The 21459-nt window shown below is 46.5% G+C and overlaps 1 protein-coding gene across 1 annotated transcript; it reads right to left on the reverse strand.

The window, feature by feature from the left end:
• Positions 1-2787: 2787 nt before the first annotated feature.
• ap5s1 (adaptor related protein complex 5 subunit sigma 1) lies at positions 2788-11365 on the reverse strand. Its single transcript, XM_055895111.1, has 3 exons — positions 11057-11365; positions 9382-9673; positions 2788-7471 (listed from the first exon to the last, which is right to left on the reverse strand). The coding sequence occupies exons 1-3, from the start codon at positions 11236-11238 to the stop codon at positions 7343-7345; spliced, it is 603 nt and encodes a 200-aa protein (XP_055751086.1). The 5' UTR covers positions 11239-11365; the 3' UTR covers positions 2788-7342.
• Between the last annotated feature and the right edge of the window lie 10094 nt (positions 11366-21459).

The raw sequence follows: 21459 nt of genomic DNA on the forward strand, positions 1-21459 counted from the left end.
ATGGTAGTGACGGCAGTAGTAATGGTAGTGACGGCAGTAGTAATGGTAGTGACGGCAGTAGTAATGGTAGTAATGGTAGTGACAGCAGTAGTAATGGTAGTGACGGCAGTAGTAATGGTAGTGACGGCAGTAGTGACGGCAGTAGTAATGGTAGTGACAGCAGTAGTAATGGTAGTGACGGCAGTAGTAATGGCAGTGACGGCAGTAGTGACAGCAGTAGTAATGGTAGTGACAGCAGTAGTAATGGTAGTGACGGCAGTAGTAATGGTAGTGACGGCAGTAGTAATGGTAGTGATGGCAGTAGTAATGGTAGTGACGGCAGTAGTAATGGTAGTGACAGCAGTAGTAATGGTAGTGACAGCAGTAGTAATGGTAGTAATGGTAGTAGTAACGGTAGTGACAGCAGTAGTAATGGTAGTAATGGTAGTAGTAACGGTAGTGACAGCAGTAGTAATGGTAGTGACAGCAGTAGTAATGGTAGTGACGGCAGTAGTAATGGTAGTGACAGCAGTAGTAATGGTAGTGACGGCAGTAGTAATGGTAGTAATGGTAGTAGTAATGGTAGTGACGGCAGTAGTAATGGTAGTGATGGCAGTAGTAATGGTAGTAATGGTAGTAGTAACGGTAGTGACAGCAGTAGTAATGGTAGTGACAGCAGTAGTAATGGTAGTGACAGCAGTAGTAACGGTAGTGACGGCAGTAGTAATGGTAGTGACGGCAGTAGTAATGGTAGTGACAGCAGTAGTAATGGTAGTGACGGCAGTAGTAATGGTAGTGACAGCAGTAGTAATGGTAGTGACGGCAGTAGTAATGGTAGTAATGGTAGTAGTAATGGTAGTGACGGCAGTAGTAATGGTAGTAATGGTAGTAGTAATGGTAGTGACAGCAGTAGTAATGGTAGTGACGGCAGTAGTAATGGTAGTGACGGCAGTAGTGACGGCAGTAGTAATGGTAGTAATGGTAGTAGTAATGGTAGTAATGGTAGTAGTAATGGTAGTAGTGATGGCAGTAGTGATGGCAGTAGTGATGGCAGTAGTAACGGCAGTAGTGATGGCAGTACTAATGGCAGTAGTAATGGCAGTAGTAATGGCAGTAGTGATGGCAGTAGTAATGGCAGTAGTAATGGCAGTAGTAATGGCAGTAGTGATGGCAGTAGTAATGGCAGTAGTGATGGCAGTAGTAATGGCAGTAGTGATGGCAGTAGTGATGGCAGTAGTAATGGCAGTAGTAATGGCAGTAGTGATGGCAGTAGTGATGGCAGTAGTGATGGCAGTAGTGATGGTAGTAGTGATGGCAGTAGTAATGGCAGTAGTGATGGCAGTAGTAATGGCAGTAGTGATGGTAGTAGTGATGGCAGTAGTGATGGCAGTAGTGACGGCAGTAGTAACGGCAGTGGTAATGGCAGTGGTAATGGCAGTAGTAATGGCAGTAGTGATGGTAGTAGTGATGGCAGTAGTGATGGCAGTAGTGATGGCAGTAGTAATGGCAGTAGTAATGGCAGTAGTAATGGCAGTAGTAATGGCAGTAGTGATGGCAGTAGTAATGGCAGTAGTAACGGCAGTAGTAATGGCAGTAGTAATGGCAGTAGTGATGGCAGTAGTAATGGCAGTAGTAACGGCAGTAGTAATGGTAGTAGTAATGGCAGTAGTAATGGTAGTGATGGCAGTAGTAATGGCAGTAGTAATGGCAGTAGTAATGGCAGTAGTAATGGTAGTGGTAATGGCAGTAGTAATGGTAGTGATGGCAGTAGTAATGTTAGTGGTAATGGCAGTGGTAATGGCAGTAGTAATGGTAGTGATGGCAGTAGTAATGGCAGTAGTGATGGCAGTAGTAATGGCAGTAGTGATGGCAGTAGTAATGGCAGTAGTGATGGCAGTAGTAATGGCAGTAGTGATGGCAGTAGTGATGGCAGTAGTGATGGCAGTAGTAATGGCAGTAGTAATGGCAGTAGTGATGGTAGTAGTGATGGTAGTGATGGCAGTAGTAATGGTAGTAGTGATGGCAGTAGTGATGGCAGTAGTAATGGCAGTAGTAACGGCAGTAGTAATGGTAGTAGTAATGGCAGTAGTAATGGTAGTGATGGCAGTAGTAATGGCAGTAGTAATGGCAGTAGTAATGGCAGTAGTAATGGTAGTGGTAATGGCAGTAGTAATGGTAGTGATGGCAGTAGTAATGTTAGTGGTAATGGCAGTGGTAATGGCAGTAGTAATGGTAGTGATGGCAGTAGTAATGGCAGTAGTGATGGCAGTAGTAATGGCAGTAGTGATGGCAGTAGTGATGGCAGTAGTGATGGCAGTAGTAACGGCAGTAGTGATGGCAGTACTAATGGCAGTAGTGATGGCAGTAGTAATGGCAGTAGTGATGGTAGTAGTGATGGCAGTAGTAATGGCAGTAGTAATGGCAGTAGTGATGGCAGTAGTGATGGCAGTAGTGATGGCAGTAGTAATGGCAGTAGTAATGGCAGTAGTAATGGCAGTAGTGATGGCAGTAGTAATGGCAGTAGTAGGGTCGTGCCACCATTCCGGTGCTTTTTGAGAAGTGTAACTTGGTCCAATAACATTGTCATAAAGAGCACATGTTCAACTTAATAAAGAAATGGTTTTCCATACAGATGTTATGTGTGGTACAGAGAAGTGGGAGTCATTCAAAAATTCATGTTAAACACTATTATTGCAGCTTCTTCAGAGTGAGTCCATGCAACTAATTATGTGACTTGTTAATCACATTTGTACTCCTGAACGTATTTAAGCTTGCCATAACAAAGGAGTTGAATACGTGTTGACTCAAGACATTTCACCTTTTCACTTTTAATTAATTTGTAAAAAACTTTTAAAAAACAAAATTACACTTTGACATCATTGGGTATTTTGTGTAGATCAGTGACACAAAAATCTCAAATGTAATACATTTTAAATTGAAGCTGTAACACAACAAAAATGTTGGAAAAAGTAAAGAGGTGTGAACCCCTTTGTGAAGGCTCTGTACGTGTCAAAGTTGGTGTTGGGAGCTTTAAACAGGTCAACAGCAGAGACGGATCCAAAGACTTCCCTGTGGAGCTTTTAATGAACAACAGGTACAGTTCAAAAAGTTGAAATGGAGAAAAAAAAGAAAAGCGAAAAGCAACTTATTCCAGATCTGTCTGCATGTTTTACAGTTTGAAAGGCATTTTTTTTTAGCTTAAAACAGTTGAAGACTAGTTACCGCGACAATTATTTTAAAAAATGAAAAAGAAATGCGTTTGTTTACAAGGAAAGGCAAATTAGGCTATTGCATACGCGTACTTCACAGAGAAGGCGTTCCCCAACGGAAATATATGCAAATACATGCTAGAACGTGCCAATAGGATCTCACTAGTTCGTGCTTGGCTCTGCCCACTATGCTTCATTTGCTCGCATGTTAATGATCTTGGGTTAGTTATAAATATCTTCGCGCGGTAGCGCACCTGGCAGCATGTCCGCTACTACAGGTATCGGTTCAACATGCGGCCCTACTGTACATAGTAGAAGCTATACGGAATAATATGTTTCATTATCACGGTGCACGTGTCGGTTCACAGTGGGTCAGCCATTGTAGTAGGATAGGTACAGCAACCTGAACAGCTTCTACCCCCAAGTCACAAGTCTCCTGAACAGTTAATCAAATGGCTAGCCAGACTATTTCAGACAGACAGTTCAGACAGACAGTTCAGACAGACAGAAGAGAGTTCAGACAGACAGTGGGTCAGCCATTGTAGTAGGATAGGTACAGCAACCTGAACAGCTTCTACCCACAAGTCACAAGTCTCCTGAACAGTTAATCAAATGGCTAGCATTGACCCCCCTTACTTTAGTAAATAGACAGACAGTTCAGACAGAGTGTTCAGACAGAAGACAGTTCAGACAGACAGTGGGTCAGCCATTGTAGTATGATAGGAGGGGTGGGGGGAGTGAATTAATGAAGGCATGTTGTCAAAAAACGGGCACCAAGAATCTGTTCCATCTTTCACCTTAAACAGCATAGACATCTACCAATCTCTAGAGATCTAACCCCCTGTTCCCCGGTACATCACAGGCGGTGTCAGAGGAAAGCCTAAAAAAAACCTGTCAAACACTCCAGCCATCCAAGTCGTAGACTGTTCTCTCTGCTACCGCACGGCAAGCGATACCGGAGCGCCAAGTCTGGGACCAAAAGACAGCTTCTACCCCCAAGTCATCAGACTCCTGAACAGCTTCTACCCCCAAGCCATTAGACTACTGAACAGCTTCTACCCCCAAGCCATCAGACTGCTGAACAGCTTCTACCCCCAAGCCATTAGACTGCTGAACAGCTTCTACCCCCAAGCCATTAGACTACTGAACAGCTTCTACCCCCAAGCCATCAGACTGCTGAACAGCTTCTACCCCCAAGCCATTAGACTGCTGAACAGCTTCTACCCCCAAACCATTAGACTGCTGAACAGCTTCTACCCCCAAGCCATTAGACTGCTGAACAGCTTCTACCCCCAAGCCATCAGACTGCTGAACAGCTTCTACCCCCAAGCCATTAGACTGCTGAACAGCTTCTACCCCCAAGCCATCAGACTGCTGAACAGCTTCTACCCCCAAGCCATTAGACTACTGAACAGCTTCTACCCCCAAGCCATTAGACTACTGAACAGCTTCTACCCCCAAGCCATTAGACTACTGAACAGCTTCTACCCCCAAGCCATCAGACTGCTGAACAGCTTCTACCCCCAAGCCATCAGACTGCTGAACAGCTTCTACCCCCATTAGACTGCTGAACAGCTTCTACCCCCAAACCATTAGACTGCTGAACAGCTTCTACCCCCAAACCATTAGACTGCTGAACAGCTTCTACCCCCAAGCCATTAGACTGCTGAACAGCTTCTACCCCCAAACCATTAGACTACTGAACAGCTTCTACCCCCAAGCCATTAGACTGCTGAACAGCTTCTACCCCCAAGCCATTAGACTGCTGAACAGCTTCTACCCCCAAGCCATCAGACTGCTGAACAGCTTCTACCCCCAAGCCATTAGACTACTGAACAGCTTCTACCCCCAAGCCATTAGACTGCTGAACAGCTTCTACCCCAAGCCATTAGACTGCTGAACAGCTTCTACCCCCAAGCCATTAGACTGCTGAACAGCTTCTACCCCCATCAGACTGCTGAACAGCTTCTACCCCCAAGCCATTAGACTGCTGAACAGCTTCTACCCCCATTAGACTGCTGAACAGCTTCTACCCCCATCAGACAGCTGAACAGCTTCTACCCCCAAGCCATTAGACTGCTGAACAGCTTCTACCCCCAAGCCATTAGACTGCTGAACAGCTTCTACCCCCAAGCCATCAGACTGCTGAACAGCTTCTACCCCCAAGCCATTAGACTACTGAACAGCTTCTACCCCAAGCCATTAGACTGCTGAACAGCTTCTACCCCCAAACCATCAGACTGCTGAACAGCTTCCACCCCCAAGCCATCAGACTGCTGAACAGCTTCTACCCCCAAGCCATTAGACTGCTGAACAGCTTCTACCCCCAAGCCATCAGACTGCTGAACAGCTTCTACCCCCAAGCCATCAGACTGCTGAACAGCTTCTACCCCCAAGCCATCAGACTGCTGAACAGCTTCTACCCCCAAGCCATCAGACTGCTGAACAGCTTCTACCCCCAAGCCATCAGACTGCTGAACAGCTTCTACCCCCAAGCCATCAGACTGCTGAACAGCTTCCACCACCAAGCCATCAGACTGCTGAACAGCTTCTACCCCCAAGCCATTAGACTGCTGAACAGCTTCTGCCCCAAGCCATCAGAATGCTGAACAGCTTCTACCCCCAAGCCATCAGACTGCTGAACAGCTTCTACCCCCAAGCCATCAGACTGCTGAACAGCTTCCACCCCCAAGCCATCAGACTGCTGAACAGCTAATCAAATGGCTACCAGACTATTTGCATTGACCCCCCTCCCACTCCTTACTTTAGTAAATATTTTCTTATCTATTATTTTTCTTAAAACTGCATTGTTGGTTAAAGGCTTGTAAGTCAGCATTGTACAGTAAGGCCTCCACCTGTTGTATTCAGCACATGTAACAAATATAGTTTTTTTGCCACAAAGGTTAATTTGCCATCTCCTGGATGGGTAAGGTCACAGTCAGGCAGTTCAGGCAGTTCAGACAGGACAGACAAGACAGACAAGACAGACAGGACAGACAGGACAGACAAGACAGACAAGACAGACAGGACAGACAGGACAGACAAGACAGACAGACAGACAGACAGACAGACAGACAGACACAGACAGACAGTTAGTTCAGACAGTTAGTTCAGACAGTTAGTTCAGACAGACAGTTAGTTCAGACAGACAGTTAGTTCAGACAGACAGACAGTTAGTTCAGACAGACAGACAGTTAGTTCAGACAGACAGACAGTTAGTTCAGACAGACAGACAGTTAGTTCAGACAGACAGACAGTTAGTTCAGACAGACAGACAGACAGAGACAGACAGTTCAGACAGACAGTTCAGACAGACAGTTCAGACAGACAGTTCAGACAGATAGTTCAGACAGACAGTTCAGACAGACAGTTCAGACAGACAGTTCAGACAGACAGTTCAGACAGTTCAGACAGACAGTTCGGACAGGACAGACAGTTCAGACAGACAGTTCAGACAGACAGACTCTTCAGGCAGCTTTGTGACAATAACAGTCTCTGTGTGATGGATCGTTGTGTCTTTCTGTTCTGGACACCTCAGGTCAACACACTTCCTGTTAGCCCGTGGTATCAACCCACTTCCTGTTAGCCCGTGGTATCAACCCACTTCCTGTTAGCCCGTGGTATCAACCCACTTCCTGTTAGCCCGTGGTATCAACCCACTTCCTGTTAGCCCGTGGTATCAACCCACTTCCTGTTAGTCCGTGGTATCAACCCACTTCCTGTTAGCCCGTGGTATCAACCACTTCCTGTTAGCCCGTGGTATCAACCCACTTCCTGTTAGCCCGTGGTATCAACCCACTTCCTGTTAGCCCGTGGTATCAACCCACTTCCTGTTAGCCCGTGGTATCAACCCACTTCCTGTTAGCCCGTGGTATCAACCCACTTCCTGTTAGCCCGTGGTATCAACCCACTTCCTGTTAGCCCGGGGTATCAACCCACTTCCTGTTAGCCTGTGGTATCCCAAGGAAGAGAAGAGGAAGGTTCGTGTATTCTCCAAGGCTATCCAAGGGTAGTGTTCATTAGAGAGCGGCGTAATAAAAATGTTTTCAACATTAAATCAAAACAAGCTATTTTTTATTTTCTTTAAAGTTTAAATGGCATCTTGCTGTTTCAGACCTTCTTTTAGGCATAATATGCCATCCTCTCCTTCTCTCTCATTGGGCCATGTAATTAGCCAGCTCCTTCTCCAGACTCTGGGTGAAGCGATGGTTGAGGAACAGCAGTTGACCGTGTGGTAATAGACGGTGGAGCAGGACATCGATACGGTCACTCTTCAACAGGACCTGAAGAATAAAACAAAAGTATATTTGTCACATGCAGAGAAAACAACAGGTGCAAGCCATATAGCAAAATACTTCTTCACAATCCAGAGAATTAAGGTACAAAATAGAGAATCCAGGACCTTAAAAACAAACAGGACTAGATAGGAATAAACCCCCAGAATGCCACAGTGAAAGTTTACAGTTTCCACATTTTGCTGCCTTTCAATAACATCTTAAAAGGAAATTCATATTTTTTCCCCTTTTATCGATCTACACGACCTACTACACATTTTCAAAGTTAAATTATATATTTTTTTCTCCAAATTATATATTTTTTTTAAACTACGAAGATGTCTTCACACCCCCCCCCCCCAGAGTTCATACTTGGTAGAAGCACAGCCTTATTCTAAATTGGACGGCAAAAAAAAAATCCTCATCCTTGGGTATGATGCTACAAGCTTGGCACACCTGTATTTGGGGAGTTTCTCCTATTCTTCTCTGCAGATCCTTTCAAGCTCTGTCAGGGTGGATGGGGAGTGTCGCTGCACAGCTATTTTCAGGTCTCTCCAGAGATGTCCGGGCTTTGGTTGGGCCACTCAAGGACATTCAGAGACTTGTCCCAAAGCCACTCCTGCATTGTCTTGGCTGTGTGCTTTGGGTCGTTGTCCTGTTGGAAGGTGAACCTTCGCCCCAGTCTGAGGTCCTGAGCGCTCTGGAGCAGCTTTTCATTAAGGATCTCTCTGTCCTTTGCTCCATTCATAATTTCCTCAATCCTGACTAGTCTCCCAGTCCCTGCCGCTGGGAAACATCCCAACAGCATGATGCTGCCACCACCAGGCTTCACCGTAGGGATGGTGCCAGGTTCCCTCCAGACGTGACGCTTGGCATTGAGGCCAAAGAGTTCAATCTTGATTTCATCAGACCAGAGAATCTTGTTTTTTATGGTTTGGGGTGCCTCTTGGCAAACTCTAAGCAGGCTGTCATGTACTGAGGAGTGGCTTCCGTCTGGCCACTCTACGATAAAGGCCTGATTGGTGGAGTGCTGCAGAGATGGTTGTCCTTCTGGAAGGTTCTCCCATCTCCACAGAGGAACTCTGGAGCTCTGTCAGAGTGACCATCGGGCCCTTCTCCCCTGATTGCTCGGTTTGGCCGGGAGGTCAGCTCTAGGAAGAGTCTTGGTGGTTCCAAACTTCTTCCATTTAAGAATGATGTAGGCCACTGTGTTCTTGGACCTTCAATGCTGCAGAAATGTTTTGGTACCCTTCCCCAGATCTGTGCCTCGACACGATCCTGTTTCAGAGCTCTCTAGATAATTCCTTCAACGTCATGACTTGGTTTTTGCTCTGAAATGCACTGTCAACTTGTGGGACCTTATATAGACAGGTGTGTGCCTTTACAAATCATGTCCAATCAATTGAATTTACCACAGGTGGACTCCAATCAAGTTGATTGATTGGTAAAGCCCTGCCTTATCTCAGCTCACTGGTCAGCATAGCAGGACCCACCTGTAGCACGTAAAGCTCCAGTAGGTATAAGATTTGTAATTATTTTTTTAACTGTTTTTGCCCCAGTGACCAGGGTGAAGGCTAGGCCCCAGCGACCAGGGTGAAGGCTAGGCCCCAGCGACCAGGGTGAAGGATAGGCCCCAGCGACCAGGGTGAAGGCTAGGCCCCAGCGACCAGGGTGAAGGCTAGGCCCCAGCGACCAGGGTGAAGGCTAGGCCCCAGCGACCAGGGTGAAGGCTAGGCCCCAGCGACCAGGGTGAAGGCTAGGCCCCAGCGACCAGGGTGAAGGCTAGGCCCCAGCGACCAGGGTGAAGGCTAGGCCCCAGCGACCAGGGTGAAGGCTAGGCCCCAGCGACCAGGGTGAAGGCTAGGCCCTGGCCAAAGTCTGTTACAACATTCATCTAGACCATCCGGTACATCTCTCACCTCGCTCCCCGTCCCCAGCATGCGTAGATGTTCCAGACAGTGTCTGGTGATGTTCTTCAGGGTCCCCTCAGCCAGAAGCAGGTTCTCATGGGGCTCAGTGACCAGGGTGAAGGCTAGGCTCTGGACCCCCAGCCACAGAGCACTCCTCTCCCCAGCCCAGGGCTCTCCCCTCCCCAGCCGCTGCACCCCGCTGTCAGCCTCTTGGAGAGCCACCAGCTCCTCTCCCAGTACGGTCTCCACCAACACCCGGCCTGAGGCCTCACGATACAGGGTCACCGCACTACGCACCTGCCTGAGAGAGGGATGGAGTAGAGAGAGAGAGAGGTAGTTATTTTACTTGCTAGCAACACCTGGCCTGAGCAACACAGGACTGGGTCACTGCACTACACACCTGCCTGAGAGACAGAGATGGTATTATGGAGAGAGCGATAGTTTGGTCGACACAGTTAGCAATGAGCACTCGGTAGGGCCGGTGTCCCTCCAGTAGTCGAGCTATATCTTTTCCGCCCATCGCGTCATTCAAGGGGAGCCAGCGATGCCAACTTTGTCAAGCAGCATCCCTTCTCCCACAGCCCACCGTCCCTCCTCCCACAGCCCACCGGCCCTCCTCCCACAGCCCACCGGCCCTCCTCCCACCGGCCCTCCTCCCACCGGCCCTCCTCCCACCGGCCCTCCTCCCACCGGCCCTCCTCCCACCGGCCCTACTCCCACCGGCCCTCCTCCCACCGGCCCTCCTCCCACCGGCCCTCCTCCCACAGCCCACCGGCCCTCCTCCCACCGGCCCTCCTCCCACCGGCCCTCCTCCCACCGGCCCTCCTCCCACCGGCCCTCCTCCCACAGCCCACCGGCCCTCCTCCCACCGGCCCTCCTCCCACCGGCCCTCCTCCCACAGCCCACCGGCCCTCCTCCCACCGGCCCTCCTCCCACCGGCCCTCCTCCCACCGGCCCTCCTCCCACCGGCCCTCCTCCCACCGGCCCTCCTCCCACCGGCCCTCCTCCCACCGGCCCTCCTCCCACAGCCCACCGTCCCTCCTCCCACCGGCCCCACAACAGCTGCTAGTCGGAGGCAAGTCGCTTTTTCAGCATCAAGCCAGCAGCGTACCTACTTCCTGTCGCCACTTATGTTGATATATGTATAGACTATGAGTGTGGGCTACCACCCAGCAATGCTAATCACGTCTTAAACTGCAAACTCCCCTCGCCCGCTGGCGGTAGGAATGTATAGCCTTGGGCGTAGTGAAGAACATAACACAGGGGGAAATGTTTTCTAAACTAAGTACCAACTGGCACCCTATTCCCTACATAGTGCACTACTGTAGACCAGAGCCCTATGGAACCCTATATAGTACACTACTGTTGACCAGGGCCCTATGGAACCCTATTCCCTATATAGTGCACTACTGTTGACCAGGGCCCTATTCCCTATATAGTACACTACTGTTGACCAGGGCCCTATTCCCTTTATAGTACACTACTGTTGACCAGAGCCCTATTCCCTATATAGTGCACTACTGTTGACGATGACCTACTTAGAGTTTTGTGCATTCAAAGAAGCTCACGCAATCACATTCATCTTTGACATTACAGGATTGTCAAGTTAGTGGCCTAGCCTGCATGTCAAAACTGCATGAAACAACATTGTCTTTCTAGTACAGGTCCCAGGACCGTCTCTCACCTCGCCACCACCGCTACCTTCTCATTTTGCAGAAGCCGCCTCTGTTCCGGTCCCAGTTCACTGTCCGCCCCGGTCAGCGCGCCCTCCTCCGGTCCAAACACACGGGAGTACAGCACGCGGCTCTCCCCGGGCGCCAGAGTGCTTACCGGGTGAACGGTATGAATCAGGAAACATTGAACCATGGTGTCGCTGTGTGACTTAATGAACTTAGATATCGATCTAGTTAGTCTTTCTCTGTCGATCACTACAGGGATGTCTGATTGAAGGGCTTGTTCTTTGCTTCCTGGTTCGATCAGGTGACAAGACAGATGCAGTCATTTGGACTCAACACTAGAGGGCGCCACTGTCATCGTAGAGAGAGAGAGCGTGAAGAACTACGTGTTCGTCGATTAAAACCGAATGAGTTGTTCCCTATTTACCAGTGGTTTAAGAAGTACCAAAATGTCGTACTTGAGTAAACGTAAAGATACCTTAATAGAAAATGACTCAAGTAAAAGTGAAAGTCACCCAGTAAAATACTACTTGAGTAAAAGTAAAAGTATTTGGTTTTAAATATACTTAAGTATCAAAAGTAATTTCAAATTCCTTATATTAAGCAAACCAGACAGCACCGTGTCTTGTTTTTTATATTGACAGATAACCAGGGCCACTCTCCAACACCCCATTTACAGATAGACAGGGGCACTCTCCAACACCCCATTTACAGATAGACAGGGGCACTCTCCAACACCCCATTTACAGATCGACAGGGGCACTCTACAACACCCCATTTACAGATAGACAGGGGCACTCTCCAACACCCCATTTACAGATAGACAGGGGCACTCTCCAACACCCCATTTACAGATAGACAGGGGCACTCTCCATTTACAGATAGACAGGGGCACTCTCCAACACTCCATTTACAGATAGACAGGGGCACTCTCCAACACCCCATTTACAGATAGACAGGGGCACTCTCCATTTACAGATAGACAGGGGCACTCTCCAACACCCCATTTACAGATAGACAGGGGCACTCTCCAACACCCCATTTACAGATAACCAGGGGCACTCTCGAACACCCCATTTGCAGATAGACAGGGGCACTCTCCAACACCCCATTTACAGATAGACAGGGGCACTCTCCAACACCCCATTTACAGATAGACAGGGGCACTCTCCAACACCCCATTTACAGATAACCAGGGCCACTCTCCAACACCCCATTTACAGATAACCAGGGCCACTCTCCAACACCCCATTTACAGATAGACAGGGGCACTCTCCAACACCCCATTTACAGATAGACAGGGGCACTCTCCAACACCCCATTTACAGATAGACAGGGGCACTCTCCAACACCCCATTTACAGATAGACAGGGGCACTCTCCAACACTCCATTTACAGATAGACAGGGGCACTCTCCAACACTCCATTTACAGATAGACAGGGGCACTCTCCAACACCCCATTTACAGATAGACAGATAGGGCCTACAACATGCCTAAATTCTACCTAAAACAAGCCTAAATTCTACCAAATCAAATCAAATTTTATTTGTCACATACACATGATTAGCAGATATTAATGCGAGTGTAGCGAAATGCTTGTGCTTCTAGTTCCGACAATGCAGTAATAACCAACAAGTAATCTAACCTAACAATTCCACAACTACTACCTTATACACACAAGTGTAAAGGGATAAAGAATATGTACATAAAGATATATGAATGAGTGATGGTACAGAACGGCATAGGCAAGATGCAGTAGATGGTATAGAGTACAGTATATACATATGAGATGAGTAATGTAGGGTATGTAAACATAAAGTGGCATAGTTTAAAGTGGCTAGTGATACATGTATTACATAAAGATGGCAAGATGCAGTAGATGATATAGAGTACAGTATATACATATGAGATGAGTAATGTAGGGTATGTAAACATAAAGTGGCATAGTTTAAAGTGGCTAGTGATACATGTATTACATAAAGATGGCAAGATGCAGTAGATGATATAGAGTACAGTATATACATATGAGATGAGTAATGTAGGGTATGTAAACATTATATTAAGTGGCATTGTTTATAGTGGCTAGTGATACATTTTTACATACATTTTCATCAATTCCTATTATTAAAGTGGCTGGAGTTGAGTCAGTATGTTGGCAGCAGCCACTAAATGTTAGTGATGGCTGTTTAACAGTCTGATGGCCTTGAGAAAGAAGCTGTTTTTCAGTCTCTCGGTCCCTGCTTTGATGCACCTGTACTGCCCTCGCCTTCTGGATGATAGCGGGGTGAACAGGCAGTAGCTCGGGTGGTTGTTGTCCTTGATGATCTTTATGGCCTTCCTGTGACATCGGGTGGTGTAGGTGTCCTGGAGGGCAGGTAGTTTGCCCCCGGTGATGCGTTGTGCAACATACCTACAACATAGGCAAGGCAAGGCCTTGGTGTTGTTTCATATCCCAGCGATAATGCCTTGGTGTTATTTCATATCCCAGTGATAATGCCTTGGTGTTATCTCATATCCCAGTGATCATGCCTTGGTGTTATCTCATATCCCAGTGATAATGCCTTGGTGTTATCTCATATCCCAGTGATATTTTTTTTTTATTTTACTGTTATTTTACCAGGTAAGTTGACTGAGAACACGTTCTCATTTGCAGCAACGACCTGGGGAATAATTTACCTCATGGCCATTGGCTCAATTTACCTCATGGCCATTGGCTCAATTTACCTCATGGCCATTGGCTCAATTTACCTCATGGCCATTGGCTCAATTTACCTCATGGCCATTGGCTCAATTTACCTCATGGCCATTGGCTCAACTTACCTCATGGCCATTGGCTCAATTTACCTCATGGCCATTGGCTCAACTTACCCCAAGGCCATTGGCTCAATTTACCTCATGGCCATTGGCTCAACTTACCCCAAGGCTATATTAGCCCACACAGCTACAAGGATGCACTGTCATGCTAGGTTTACAGCTTCATATTGAATCTTATAGAGACCCTAGCTGATGTATAGAACATTCATAAAATGATCTACTTTGGTTCAGATACAAGCATCACGAAACCTCTAACACAAATTAACTTGACTTGGTGAAAAAAATGTCTGTTTTTGGGACCTAACTTGCTAGTGTAACGGATGTGAAATGGCTAGCTAGTTAGCGGGTACGCGCTAATAGCGTTACAATCAGTTACGTCACTTGCTCTGAAACCTAGAAGTAGTGTTTCCCCTTGCTCTGCAAGGGCCGTGGCTTTTCTGGAGCGATGGGTAACGATGCTTCGTGGGCGACCGTTGTTGATGTGTGCAGAGGGTCCCTGGTTTGCGCCCGTGTCGGGGCGAGGGGACGACGTAAAGTTATACTGTTACACCAGTCAGTCATTGCCCATCCATATATTAACTTGCTAACCACTTGTTCCATGTGGTTTCTTTCTTCACAGACTCCATGAAATGATGAGCTCTTCCTACATATTTGGTCAAATTATTAATTTTGTGATTCAATTGAAAAAAAGGTGTATCAACTAACCCCACTGTTTCTTAAATGTTATTTCACCTTTTACTTAACCAGGCAAGTCAGTTAAGAACAAATTCTTATTTTCAATGACAGCGTAGGAACACTGCCTTGTTCAAGGGCAGAACGACAAGATTTTTACCTTGTCAGCTTGGGGATTCGATCTTGCAACCTTTCAGTTACTAGTCCAACGCTCTAACCACTAGGCTACCTGCTGGTTACTAGTCCAACACTATAACCACTAGGCTACCTGCTGGTTACCAGTCCAACGCACTAACCACTAGGCTACCTGTTGGTTACTAGTCCAACGCTCTAACCACTAGGCTACCTGCCACTCATTTAATAATGCCCTGCTTTGACTGCTCATGTCACGTGGTTTGTAGGTTTTAAGTGTGACCTCTTCAGTCTTGCCTTCTCATAAAGTGGAAGGCACAATAAGTACAGTATTTTTAGCCCATGTAGGCTGTACATAATTCTGACTCTCAGCTGCTGTCTGATTGACTGGCTTCATTTATTTTTTTAGTTGTATTGTTTTGTAAATCATTGTATTTTTAATTTGTGTGACTGTCCTTGTCTATCAATGTTTTGTTACTTGTCATGTGTTTTGTGGACCCCAGGAATAGTAGCTTCTGCAAAAGCTATTGGGGACCCAAATAAACAAGTGAGGGCTAGCTTCATGCTAGCTGCAGGAACCATGAAGCTACTGGCTCTAATGACTCTATGGTTGTAGAAAGCCTCTGTTGATATACGCCAGATGGCCACAGCTATATAACCATCTAGCAAGATGACTAATAAACAATTTAATTCCCTCTCCATAACCGTATACAGCCCATAGAGCCATTATTAGCTAGCTGGCTAACGTTAGCTAAATGGTATACATGATTCGCTAGCTAGCTGGCTAACGTTAGCTAACTGGTATACATGATTCGCTAGCTAGCTGGCTAACGTTAGCTAACTGGTATACATGATTCGCTAGCTAGCTGGCTAACGTTAGCTAACTGGTATACATGATTCGCTAGCTAGCTGGCTAACGTCAGCTAAATGGTATACATGATTCGCTAGCTAGCTGGCTAACGTTAGCTAACTGGTATACATGATTCGCTAGCTAGCTGGCTAACATTAGCTAACTGGTATACATGATTCGCTAGCTAGCTGGCTAACATTAGCTAACTGGTATACATGATTCGCTAGCTAGCTGGCTAACATTAGCTAACTGGTATACATGATTCGCTAGCTAGCTGGCTAACGTTAGCTAAATGGTATACCTGATTCGCTAGCTAGCTGTTGTGCTAACTAGGTCAAGTAAAAACACTGCAATGACTCTTGGTAGTCAGCTACAGGCAGATGTATGGAGGTAGAATAATGGCTGAATTATACAAGCCTGTAAAGTATGATTTGCACATGTAAAAGATGAGTTGCAACAGTATACTGAGTTTTATAGTTGCAAACATGTAACTTATTTTGTGAATAAATGCAACTTGTCAGCGCATTACGTGATGTGTGAATAAATATAACAACACTTGCAAACAGTGTAAGTTGATATGTGAATAAATTCAATAAGATTTGCAAACCATGCAACTACTTTTTGAGAATGAAATCAAACTCATTTACTAAACTTGCGACTGGTGAATCCTCTTCTGTGAAATCAAAGCTACACTTGTCAGATGTCGAATCTGTGCGCTCAGAGTTTTGGTGACATTTTTGCGAGTTACCTAAAAAATGTAAAAGCAGGCAGCACAGAAAAAGAGTTCAGGTGGACTTTTCTTCCGATTTGGAAGCTTTCTAAATGTGCTAAATATAGATCAAATGTGACCAAAATGAATAGCATATTATCTAATATTAATATTATGATATATATTATCATAATATCATATTAAATTATATTCACAGAATTTGAAAGCTACAACAAGGTGTTCGTGAGGAAGGGAATAAATAAACAAGTGTTTCCACATAGCACAACCGCTAACAACACTGATGCTTTTCTATTGACATTACAGTATGGCTAGCTAGCTAGCTAGCTAGCATTAGAGCCTTTTGTCTTGCCTGCATCTAGTAGTTCTTACGTTGTGTATCAGAGCGATATGTCGAGCTATGTACTTGGTATTTGGTTGAGACTAACAGTAGAAAAAAAATGTATTTGTTCTGTGTAGTTAGTTGGCTTGGCCTAGTTAGCAAGCTGAGATCTCTGCTCAAGTATGGCTAACGTTAGCTAGCTTGCTAATAATGTTTTGAGGAGAACAGGCTTTCTTCCCTGTAGAATCAAGACAAGCGGGGAACGGGGAAGAAGATCATATTCAGCTGCTGCACCAGGCGAGATAAGCTAGCTAGATGTCGAAGCAATGCAATGATATTCATTTTAATTGGCTTGCTATACGAGCTGCTTTTCCTGAAAATGTCTATCTGCTATAGCTAGTTGTTGTGTGTTCTAGTGTCCCGTTAAATGTTACAGCCACAACGTCATGATCATATAGTCTGCAGACCAGCGAGAAGGACCAAAAGCCTGCTTTGTGTGAGCTAGCTAGAACAAAACTAGCTAGCTATAATATCAGATAAACATGTTTAGGAAAATAATGTATAGAGCTAGCGATCTGTAGTAATTGTATTATTAGAAATCACCACATCCACTGTATTTGTGTTACATTCCATATTATGTTTCACTGTGTGAAGTTGTATAAATAATCAGCATAAAGAATAATGAATTATTTTTGAATTGTCAAGTGGACTGAATTTTCATTCAAATAATGTTGTATTTTTTTAACCTTTCTTTAACTAGGCAAGTTAGTTAAAGAACAAATTCTTATTTACAATGACGGCCGACACCGGCCAAACCCGGACGACGCCGGGAAAATTGTGCGCAGCCCTATGGGACTCCCAATCACGGTCGGTTGTTATACAGCCTGGAATCGAACCAGGGTGTCTGTAGTGACGCCTCAAACACTGAGACGCAGTGCCTTAGACCGCTGTGCCACTGGGGAGCCACTCTCTTTCAGATCAGCTCACCTCTGCCTCTGCTAGCCACACAATCACTGCCTCAGAGCTCCTTTCTGGCTGGCCCTTTCCAGGGTTGACATTGGACGGGGCCACAGTGTCTCCCAACCCCCCTGTCTCAGACCCCAGTAATTATAATGAATCAAATTATATAACATATCAACCCCCCCTGTCCTGATTAACGTGAGACAATAGTCATGCATTTGTAACAAGAGCAGTGAGTGTTGTGTTGGGGTTATAAAACCTTATTTTCCAAATGTGAACGTTTAGCTGATCCGGAGCGGACTACATTTTGAATTTAAATGATTCACCAGGATGACTAACATCCATCGTTATCCATGACTACCATCCACATGCAATCCACCACCCCTTTTCTAATGAACACGCCTCCTTAATCTATTGGTCAGGGAACAAAGTGTTCTATGTATTCGTTATTAATAATCCCTTTGATTAGTAACAGCTTCAACACATCATGGCAACACGCTTGATTGAAAACATCTCGGCTCAGAGACAAAGACAGCTGTCTTTCACGCTTCTTTTACTCCCAGGGGCAGACAGCTGTTGAGTTACAGCTATGTTTTCATACCTCTTTACGTCTCTTCTGCTGTTGCTCTGTGGCATCGCTGAGGAGCTCACAGCCTTGCTACTACTACTGCTGTTGCTCTGTGGAATCGCTGAGGAGCTCACAGCCCTGCTACTACTACTCTGTGGAATCGCTGAGGAGCTTACAGCCTTGCTACTACTACTGTTGCTCTGTGGCATCGCTGAGGAGCTTACAGCCCTGCTACTACTACTGTTGCTCTGTGGCATCGCTGAGGAGCTCACAGCCCTGCTACTACTACTGTTGCTCTGTGGCATCGCTGAGGAGCTCACAGCCCTGCTACTACTACTGTTGCTCTGTGGCATCGCTGAGGAGCTTACAGCCTTGCTACTACTACTGTTGCTCTGTGGCATCGCTGAGGAGCTCACAGCCCTGCTACTACTACTACTGTTGCTCTGTGGCATCGCTGAGGAGCTCACAGCCCTGCTACTACTACTGTTGCTGTGGCATCGCTGAGGAGCTCACAGCCCTGCTACTACTACTGTTGCTCTGTGGAATCGCTGAGGAGCTCACAGCCCTGCTACTACTACTACTGTTGCTCTGTGGAATCACTGAGGAGCTCACAGCCCTACTACTACTACTGTTGCTCTGTGGAATCGCTGAGGAGCTCACAGCCCTGCTACTGCTACTGTTGCTCTGTGGCATCGCTGAGGAGCTCACAGCCCTGCTACTACTACTGTTGCTCTGTGGCATCGCTGAGGAGCTCACAGCCCTGCTACTACTTCTGTTGCTCTGTGGAATCGCTGAGGAGCTCACAGCCCTGCTACTGCTACTGTTGCTCTGTGGCATCGCTGAGGAGCTCACAGCCCTGCTACTACTACTGTTGCTCTGTGGAATCACTGAGGAGCTTACAGCCCTGCTACTACTACTGTTGCTCTGTGGCATCGCTGAGGAGCTCACAGCCCTGCTACTACTACTGTTGCTCTGTGGAATCGCTGAGGAGCAAGCCAGTGGAGTAGATCTTGAATCTTCCCTGGTCCTGCAGGGAGATTGTTTCCAATTCTGCACTGCAGCTCAGTACGGAAGATGGGCTGCGGACCGATGACCTGCCAATACTGGGGGCAGAGGCAGTGCTGGGGGCCGGTGAACAGGCAGTATTGGGGTGCAGTGTCTTCACTGACATTTTCAACCTGAATCAGTCTGTAATAGCTACATGCCAAGGTAATCTGTCTAAATGACTACCGACCCGTAGCACTCACGTCTGTAGCCATGAAGTGCTTTGAAAGGCTGGTCATGGCTCACAACACCATTATCCCGGAAACACTAGACCCTCTCCAATTCGCATACCTCCCCAACAGATCCACAGATGATGCAATCACTATTGCACTCCACACTGCCCTTTCCCACCTGGACAAAAGGAACACCTATGTGAGAATGCTGTTCATTGACTCCAGCTCAGCGTTCAACACCATAGTACCTTCAAAGCTCATCACTAAGCTAAGGATCCTGGGACTAAACACCTCCCACTGCAACTGGATCCTGGACTTCCTGACGGGCCACCCCCAGGTGGTGAGGGTAGGTAGCAACACATCCGCCACTCTGATCCTCAACACAGGGGTCCCTCAGGGGAGCGTGCTCAGTCCCCTCCTGTACTCCCTGTTCACCCACGACTGCATGGCCAGGCACGACTCCAACACCATCATCAAGTTTGCTGACGACACAACAGTGGTAGGCCTGATCACCGATAACGACGAGACAGCCTATAGGGAGGTCAGAGACCTGGCCGGGTGGTGCCAGAATAACAACCTATCCCTCAACGTAACTAAGATTAAGGAGATGATTGTGGACTACAGGAAAAGGAGCACCGAGCACGCCCCCATTCTCATCGACGGGGCTGTAGTGGAGCAGGTTGAGAGCTTCATATTCCTTGGTGTCCACATCACCAACAAACTAGAATGGTCTAAACACACCAAGATAGTCGTGAAGAGGGAACGACAAAGCCTATTCCCCCTCAGGAGACTGAAAAGATTTGGCATGGGTCCTCGGATCCTCAAAATGTTCTACACCTGCACTATCGAGAGCATCCTGACTGGTTGCATCACTGCCTGGTATGGCAACTGCTCGGCCTCTGACCGCAAGGCACTACAGAGGGTAGTGCGTACGGCCAAGTACATCACTGGGGAAACGCTAACTGCCATCCAGGACCTCTATACCAGGCGGTGTCAGAGGATGGCCCTGAAAATGTCAAAGACCCCAGCCACAGACTGTTCTCTCTACGACCGAATGGCAAGCTGTACCGGAGTGCCAAGTCTAGGACCAAAAGGCTTTTCAACAGTTTTTACCCCCAAGCCATAAGACTCCTGAACAGGTAATCAAATGGCTACCTGGACTATTTGCATTGTGTCCCACCACCCGCCAAACCCTCTTTACACTGCTGCTACTCTCTGTTCGTCATATACGCATAGTCACTTGAACTATATATTCATGTACATACTACCTCAAATCAGCCTGACTAACTGGTGTCTGTATAGAGCCTCGCTACCTTATAGAGCCTGTCTTTTTACTGTTGTTTTATTTCTTTACTTACCTATTGTTCACCTAATGCCTTTTTTGCACTATTGGTTAGAGCCTGTAAGTAAAGCATTTCACTGTGAGGTCGACACCTGTTGTATTCAGTGCACGTGACAAATAAACGTATTTGATTTGAAAGGCCTTTCAGATCGACAGTAAAAAAAAGAAACAGACTAATGCAGGGATTTCTAGCGACGCGCGAATGATTTATGATAAATGTTCAAGCGGAGGAAATTGTATCCACAGTTTCCCTGTTTGGTTTCCGTGTTTTAAGAGCGTTCGAAAATGAGGTGGATATCAACCCCCTCCCCCCTCCCGCCCCCCCCCAAAAAAAGAGGTTTCTGTTACATGTTTAATAGTGGATTGGCTGCTTCTTTATGCTCAGCTTCACTTCCGGAAGTTTCCGTCCCCTTTCAAAATAAGCAAATGTAATTAAGAAATATAAATTCGGGGAAAAATCTGTGGGTGGGAGGAAATAAATATTAGCCCAAAAAATAAATAAAAATATCAAAAGAAAACTTAACGGACAAGATGGATTCAATGAGATTTATTCAGCAACTCTCCTTAGTACAAACATGTTTATCCACCGTTCACTTCCACGACAATCACTAACACACTTCCTGTTCACACAGAAGGGCTCTGGTCAAAAGTAGTGCACTATAAAGGGAATAGTGTGCCATTGGTGTAACGTGTGTATCCCAAATAGTACCCTATTGCGATAGGGCTCTGGTCAAATGTAGTGCACTATAAAGGGAATAGTGTGCCATTGGTGTAACGAGTGAATCCCAAATAGTACCCTATTGCCA

The sequence above is a fragment of the Salvelinus fontinalis genome, chromosome 33, assembly GCF_029448725.1.
Source record: "Salvelinus fontinalis isolate EN_2023a chromosome 33, ASM2944872v1, whole genome shotgun sequence".
Taxonomy (NCBI): Eukaryota; Metazoa; Chordata; class Actinopteri; order Salmoniformes; family Salmonidae; genus Salvelinus; species Salvelinus fontinalis.